Source organism: Brassica oleracea, chromosome C7 (assembly GCF_000695525.1).
Source record: "Brassica oleracea var. oleracea cultivar TO1000 chromosome C7, BOL, whole genome shotgun sequence".
Classification (NCBI taxonomy): Eukaryota; Viridiplantae; Streptophyta; class Magnoliopsida; order Brassicales; family Brassicaceae; genus Brassica; species Brassica oleracea.
Genome location: NC_027754.1, coordinates 7,055,199 through 7,063,920, shown reverse-complemented (window position 1 = coordinate 7,063,920; position 8,722 = coordinate 7,055,199). Strand labels below are relative to the sequence as shown.

General features: G+C 43.2%; 1 protein-coding gene across 1 annotated transcript; it reads left to right on the top strand.

The window, feature by feature from the left end:
* Positions 1–998: 998 nt before the first annotated feature.
* On the top strand, positions 999–4,218 carry LOC106302469. The gene is made up of 2 exons (XM_013738972.1): positions 999–1,988; positions 3,223–4,218. The coding sequence occupies exons 1-2, from the start codon at positions 999–1,001 to the stop codon at positions 4,216–4,218; spliced, it is 1,986 nt and encodes a 661-aa protein (XP_013594426.1).
* Positions 4,219–8,722: the final 4,504 nt, after the last annotated feature.

Sequence of the window (8,722 nt, the reverse complement as noted above, 5' to 3'; positions counted from 1 at the left end):
CTAGGCTCTGTGCCTCCATATACATGAACTACGAATGGCTTGATCCCCCCCTGAAGGGTATGTAGGCAATCCCCACTGAAGGATGCAGCTATAAATCCAAACACCTTCCATGGTCCCGTGCATAGATACCCAAGGACCGACCTTGGTAGCCGGAGCCATCAAGTACAGATCATGAGGCCCCCAAGGACCGACCTTGGTAGCCGGAACCATCGATCATTGATCATGAAGACCCCACGATCTTCACTATCGACAGGCGGCCCCCGCCTAACGACCAATCTTCCCTGCTGCTACTAAGACACTGACGACATATACTGCCCATACCCATATGGCAGTATCCTAAGAGTAGGATCTCCTGGTTTATCAACTATCAAAGCAGGAAAATACACTCCACGACGCGTCTCCTTCCTCCTATCATTCCGTAGAGCTGAGCACGGATCACTTGTACACAAAAATACCCTAACAGCACCCATTGTGCAACCACCAGACTGGGAGCTTCCTTTCGAGATCATGACTGACGCAAGCGACTTTGCGGTTGGAGCAGTGCTCGGCCAATGAAAAGATAAGAAGCTTTACGTGATCTATTATGCGAGCAGAACACTAGACGAATCTCAATATTGCTACGCAGTTTCAGAAGCATCACAGAACAACCGCTCCGTCCAGATTGCTCGATCGTACTGGAACACCTTGTGTGTGCGATCAAAAAGCAATACCCCAATCTTCCATGGTTTGCTGAAATTGCCAACTATTTGGCCGCTAAGAAAGAACCAATCAAATTCACAGGCAATGATAAACGAAAATTCCTAAGAGGCGCCAGACATTACTATTGGGATGAGCCATACTTGTACCAAAACTGCAAGGATGGAGTATTCCGATGGTGTGTATCAGAGTCTGAGATTCCAGGAATCCTCTTTCACTGTCATGGCTCCTCTTATGCAGGGCATTTCACAACATTTAAAACCGTGTCCAAGATCCTTCAAGCCTGTTTTTGGTGGCCAAAAATGTTCCAAGATGCCCACTCCTACATCTCTAGGTGCGACTCATGCCAGCGCCAAGGGAACATCAGTAAATGGAATGAGATGCCTCAGAACTTCATCTTGGAAATAGAAGTATTCGATTGTTGGGGGATTGATTTCATGGGACCATTCCCACCATCCTTCAAGAACGAGTACATATTGGTAGCAGTTGACTACGTTTCTAAGTGGGTGGAAGCAATAGCCAGTCCCACAAACGACGCAAAGGTGGTGACTAAGATGTTCAAAACCATAATATTTCCAAGATTTGGGGTACCACGAGTGGTCATCCGTGATGGGGGTAGTCACTTAATCAACAAGATCTTTGCAGGTCTATTGAAGAAGAATGAAGTGAAACACAAGGTAGCCACGCCATATCACCCTCAAACAAATGGTCAAGTGGAAGTTTCAAACAGAGAGATCAATAGCATCCTGCAGAAAACAGTTAACACCAGTCGCAAGGATTGGTCACTCAAGCTAGACAACGCTCTCTGGGCCTACAGAACAGCCTACAAAACACCAATCGGGACCACTCCCTACAACCTGGTGTACGGTAAAGCTTGTCACCTGCCGGTTGAGTTGGAGTACCAGGCAGCATGGGTTGTGAAGCTACTCAACTTCGACATCAAACCAGCAGCAGAAAGACGATCCATGCAAATCCACGAGCTGGAGGAAATTAGGCATCTCGCCTATGAAAGCTCAAAAATCTACAAGAAGCGAACTAAAGCCTATCATGACAAGAGAATCATCAGCCGAAACTTTCAGCCTAAGGATCAGGTGCTCCTTTTTAACTCCAGGCTACGACTGTTCCCTGGAAAGCTGGGATCAAGATGGTCCGGACCATTCACCATCAAAGAGGTCCGCCCCTACGGTGCTGTTGTGTTGCTGGATACAAAAGGTGAGAAATTTGTTGTCAATGGTCAACGACTAAAGCCATATCTTGCTGAGACAACAATCGCAGAGGGTGAAGAAATTCCCGTAAGCGATCCTTCTTTAGCCTAACAAGCTAACCAAGTCAAGCTAGTGACTTAAACCAAGAGCTTGGTGGGAGGCAACCCACTGGTGAGTGTAAATATTTCTTTTAGATTTTTGTTTTGTGTTTCTATTAATTTATTTTCAGGATAAAAATCAGAAAAACCCTGAGTTACTCAACCAGAACAGCCTCCAGCTGTTCATGATTCGGAGCAGCTGTTCCTGATTCGGAGCAGCTGCTCCGCTAAGGTAAATTAATTAGATTTGAATTAATTTTTTAAAATTGAGGAAAACCCTAGCAAGTGGGAAGTGAGGCACAAAGTGGGAGCCTATAAAAAAGGAACTTTATCCATCTCTCTCCCACTTCCACCAAAACTGCGTCCTCCATCGCATCTCTCCATTCTCCTTTAAAAACCTAAAACTCTTTAAACTTCTTCAACTTATTTTGAGTTGTTTGGTTAAATTACAGAACTCTTCCATCTCCAATCGAACGGTAAGAGGCGAAATCACAATGTGATTCTCGGCCAAAAATCTTCTTCTCTTCTTTTTTTTGCGCTTGAATAGATCGATTTTTAGAGTTTTTCTAAATCAAAATTGACCTCTCCTTTTGCTGCTAGGACTGTTATTAGAAGTTGAGTTGAGAATGGTTGAATCTATTGGGATAGATGGAAAGTTATAACCTTTGCACCAATGTTCTTAATTGCACATGCATCGTTTGTTTAGATATGGATTTTGGGATCTATTGAATCGATATCTGTTGATTGGCGAGATGATTTAAGTACCTAGTCTTCTAAGTGATTGTATCTGGTTTACCATTATCGATCGCTTGTTCTCTCTACATTGGGTTATGGAAAATTTTGAAAAGAACACCTACAATCGTAAAAGCTTCCAACTTTTTCTACTAAACCCAATCGAATGGTACTAAGAACTTCCCTTTGGTTTTGTTTTGCAGATGGCTCCCAGACGAACCAAGATGGCTTCTAGGATCAAACCACCACACGCTCGAGGAGAACCGGAGGATGACACCATCTCCCCAACTTACCCGTGGCCACGAGAGGAGGGGACCGAGATCTCCCTCAAAGACCCATACATCCCTGCCTCTTCGGAGGAATGATGGGATAAGGAAGCCTCACGTCGCTACAACTCCTTTCTCAAGATCAACATCCTCCCAACACGATTCGTTGACGCCGGGGCTTTGAACGACTTGGGCCTCCATGAGGATTTGCATGCTGTTCTCCAGGTGCTGGGAATAGCTGATCTTTGCCACATCACTCACCCGCTGTACCCAGATTTGGTGAGGCATGTCCTAGCCACCGTGGAGCTCACCTTCAAGAGGCCCGGCTTCCCAATCTTCGAGGAAGCCTCCTTCACCTTCTACGCGAGCGGCGTCAAGCATTCCATAAGTTTGGAGAAGCTGACCGAGATCTATGAGATATCTGAGGAGTACACTAAGACCTCCTTTCCAAGGAAGTTCCCCCCGGAGCAAGCATTCTGGAAGTTCATCGCTTCAGGGGACTTTAAATCCCGATCAGCCAGACAGTCTCTCATTCGCAACCCTGTTCTGCGGATTACTGTGAAGGTCCTGAGCAACCTGCTCTTCTCAAAGGACCAGACGCCAAAGATGACACGAGGGGAACTGCAGATGTTATTTGCAGGAGTTGAGGACGAGATCAAATCCGCAGACATTGGGATTCCGACCTCGGAGATGAAGACCAGTCCAGGTTGTGTGCTTGTTCAGATGTTTGTGGACAAGAAGGCAAGTGTGATTAAGGGTTCTCTAAAGAAGGACCGTTCTGGGAGTTTGCTCACTCCTCTATTCCGCCACTTGGAGCTTGATCTCAGCCCCTACCAGTGTAACAAAACCATGCAGTTCATTAATGTTCCATACCTGATCAACTGCCAGATTCTCCGCGACGAGACGACCTACAGCTTCATTGGTAAGGACGGGAACTACCTCTACTGCAAGCTGCCTCAACCGGACATCACCTCGCTTGGAGATGTGGTCAACATTTTTTTCGTCCCCGAGCCTCAGTATCTCTGCGCCGACCCAAAATCATCTTACCAGGATGATTCTATGGATGAGCCAGAGTTTTTAGGTACTGTTGGAGGCGACATTGCGTATGACCTAGGCCCCCTTGATGACGACTCTGATGATGCCATTTACCGTCTTTGGATGGTGGATTCTCAGTGCAAGAATAACGGTCTCATGAAGAGGATCCTGAAGGCGATCACTTGAGGATGCTTGGGAACTCCGAGCACAGCTGAACCTCATCAAGCACAACCTACACCGAGCAGTCATCGACCAGGGAAGGAGCCGGTAGGAACTGCAGGGGTGGAGGAAGAGACTCCGCGCAGAAGGAACAAGCGTTCCGCTGGCCAGTCCGAGAGCGATGATACTGACTAGGCAGTGTCCTAGTTCTATCTCCATTGTTATATCCGTTTGAACTATTTTTGTTTCCTGCACTTGTTTATTATTTTGGCCTTTCCTTGAATTATTTTCTCACCAGGGATGGTGAGAAGTAAGTCTGGGGGAGGCGCTTATCTGCTTATCTGCTGCTAATCGTTTACCTTTGGTTTTATGTTTAGAGTCAGTCCGCTTGGAGTCGTTTTGATGTCTTTATTGAGTCACTTTGTTAAGATCGAGTCAGTCCAAACTTTGTGGGAATCAGGACCTAATTCTATGATGTGTATTAACCACCCTCGTGCTTTAATTCATCTTATTCAGTGACCTTAGTAGAAGCGACAGATGCAAATGTGGACCCAGAACACCCTGACATTACATCATCTTGTTCTCCAAAAGCTCTCAGCTTGTCGAGGTTACTCTGGAAAGACTTAACTCCATCTACCTTGAACTTAATCTTGACTGCAATTCTTCTTGTTATGGGCGTTAGATTAAGGTTTAACGTGATTAACACTCAGGACTTCTTATTCTTTCTATCCATCTTCCTGATCCTGAGAGGCTAACTCATCTTTAGTTAGTACCCACCTTGAAACCCTCAAGCCTTTGTTCCACCCTCATGCATTTGTTATTCAGTATCTTATGTGAAGATATGTGCAAAAGGGCCGGAGTGGAAATGATCGACAGAGCCTCCTACTCGTTAATACAACAGAATTTTCGGCTGAAGAATAGGCGGAAGTACACGGAGCAACCGCTCTGCCGCCATTGATCTAACAAAAGAGAATAGAAAAAGAGAAACAAGAATGAATGTGAAGTCAAGAACTCTAGTGGCATGTCGAAAGTACAAATGTTACCTCCTCCTTCGTCACCATCACCTAAGAAAAAAAATAATAATAATTTTAGCTTTATGTACTTCAGAATAAGGTGATGAAGGAGGAGAAGATTCCTAAGAGAGACGGACGCCACTGGTAAAATAGAAGGGAGTATAAAGTGAAGAGATGGGAACCATGCAGATCAGAGCCACTGTTCCTAAGAAGAACATGCAAAAACGAGTAGAGGCTGTGGACATCAATGGATCTATCCTATCTTGCAATTTTGCGCGATATCCTGCATCCTCTACGAAATTTGGTAACCCCTAAACACTGATTAGCTCCACTTAAACACAAAAAGGCATGTTTCATACCTAGACCGTTACCCTATCTAATGCCTGTGATAAGAAGGTCACGCCACTCTTAATTGAATGTAAGGAGTTTTGTCTGGAAAGTTTAACTTTTACAGGTCTGAGATACAGAGTATGGAGCCGTTTTGAACAGCAGTCAGTGGGGTTCTTGGTAAGGATGTGTTGTTTTAGCTAAACTGCTTGTATGATTCAGAGATTCGTGGTTATTGTATGGTTGCTGAGAATAGGCGAGTTCCCACTCTTTCAAACCTTTCTCTCGGTTCTTGGTACTTGATTTTGTTTGAGGACAAACAAGGATCTAAGTCTGGGGGAGTTGATATATTGTGTTTTTGGCACATTATATGTATGTCTTACTAATAGTTTTCAAAGTTTTATCGAGTCTTTTCAGTCCCTTTGACTCATTACAGGTCCGGAGTTGCATTGGAATTGAGATGGACCAGCTGGAGGAAAATATGAGAAAAAGAGTGTGATTCGGAGTCTTTCGCACAGAACAGTCGAGTGGAGCAGCCTGAGTGCCTGCTCCAGTGGCAGAGATTTAAAAGGAAGTTTCCAAATATTTCGGGATTTGCCCTAGTTTTCCTATTTTTCCCTCTAGCCGCCTGTATATATTCTTCTTTTAATGGCTTTATGATTTTTACGCAAGAAAGACCTAGAGAGCTTTGTGATTTTGGCGATTGCTACTTGTAAGGGAGAATACCTCATCTATCTCCTAGAGAAGATTATCCTGAACCCTCTGATTTGTATTATCTATTATATGCAGTATTATTCAGAAATCATGCTTCTCTGTTCTTGTGTTATGTCTGAGTAGTCACCGAGTTAGTTTAGGGTTCTAGGGTTTTGGATTCGTGAGCTGAAGCATAAATAAGTCATCTTAAGATTGTCTACATTCATATATGTTCTTATTGCTTGCATTGACCTGATCACCTAGTGCATGAATTAGGGTTAATCAATTTAGCTAACCGTTGGTTGATAACTTGATATGATTTGAATGAGCTTTGCATCCCTAGTCAGCGAGAGAAGAAATTAGGGTGTATTATGAACATATCGGACTTGATCTCTAAAGATTGCTATCGCGTCTTGATCCAAACGAGAGTTTAGGTATCAAGACCGATCTGCAAAGGAATCAACACCACGACAGTGGGTTGTTTCAACCTGAGTGATCCGAGTTTAGACTTGTGTAAACTGGACTTGAATAATTGCTTGGCTTACGATTTCCTTACCTAAGAAAGAAACCCTATACTAGCGGTTTTAATCAATTCGAAAACAACCTCACCTTGTAACTTGTTCTTTACGTTACCTTACTATTTTAAAAACTTCACTTTGTTTTAGCTTAATTCTGATCCCATAAAGATAAAGTGTGAACTGGTCTTCTGGAATTGAATCTAAAGATATTACAATTACACTGTTAACTTGACAGTAGAGAAAAATCCAATTTTAGTGAATCACTTCTCGCCATACATCGATCGACCAACACTCACTAGCATCGATCGACAACAGTCCACCACACTCACCTCCGATGAAGTCTCAACAAGATTTTCACACCAGAGAAGAGATAGATCAGTTGGTAGCAGAGATCTATAAAGCTCTGGACACTACATAAGAGAGGTTAGATGGGAGATGTGATGACATCTATTTCCAAATGGATCTTAGCATTAGTGCTTTGACTTCCAAGATTGAAGCTATACAAGGGGAATTGGTGGAGATTTAGAGTTACATTACCCGTCGACCAGAACTATCCGCATCGATCGACAGACGCAACAACATATCGACCGACATTCGTAGACAGACATTGGTCGACGAAGCTACAAACCGAGGCCGATTAGTACCAAAGGTGAAATCAGACATGTCTGACACACAGTACCATGGACAGGAGATCTCAGCTGACACTTAAGCCACACTTAGAAGACATCAATTCAACCTTGAGAGTCTTGGAGATAGGTTGCAAAGAATGGAAAACACAACTGCAACAATGAAGGAAAAATGGCGCAGAGGGGATGAAGCAATGAGAGACTTCACTGGTACATGGTTCAACAAGCGCAGAGAAGAGATAGATACTTGTTTTCCAACAAGTTCCAGTTTTCAACACTACTAGCCCAATCACCTCCAAAAGTCAAGCTAAATGACTATAACAAAGCACTGAGTGGGATGCAACCCACTATTAGGTAATATTTATTTAGCTTTTATTAATATACTATTTATGTTGGTTTTTAATTATTAGAGGTCATTAAAAAAAAATATCCGAGTAGACGATTGCCGTGAGTATCTACCAACGAGAAGCTGTCGACATCGATCGACATTGCCTTACCTGCCACGACCGATATCAACATTCTTACATCGGTCGACATCCATTCCGGTCTGGTATATCGTTCTAACATGTTACATTGAGTCCTTATGATTTAGTTATCACCATAACTCCGACTGAATTTACACTAGGGCAGTGTAGTTTAAGTCTGGGGGGAGGTTTACTGATAGTAAGTTATATACGAGTCTTATTAAAACATTATATTTTATTTATGAGTCTTATTAAAACATTTTTCAAAAATTTTTTATTGAGTCAAGAATGGGATAATGAACTTTTAGATTTTTTCTTGTTATCTAACCACTCTTTAGCACCATTCTAGACTTACTTATTGCAGATAGTACTAAAGATACTAAAGTGGATCAACCTGTCAACTATTAACACTTGCTGAGATTGTTTGAAGGAACCAAAGCTGACCTCCAACACTAAACTTGACATAACTGCTTGTCTTGGGGCTTGGTATACATGGGATCGGATTCTTCAAAAAGTCTAGAAGGTAAAGCCTTGTGCAGATAGATTTATCACCCTTTCTCTCTCTATTTTCGAATTATAGATAGAGATGGCAATCATGGATCTGGACCGCGGGCCTGGCCCGTAAAGGACTATCGCGGTACAGTATTGGGACGAGGTTTTCTAGGCCCGGAAATTTGTGGATCTCGCGGGACGGGTCTTTGCGGGACTGGGTCTTTTGTGGAATGGGCCGAAACAGGTCATGCGGGAATACATGGACCCGCATTTTTTTTTCTTCATTTCTTATTTTACCTGAAAAAAACGAGAAAAAGAGTGAGAAGAAAGCGATTCTTGTGATTTTTCCCCTAGAAAACATGATTCGAGCTCCGGTGATGATGATTCGAGCTCCGGTG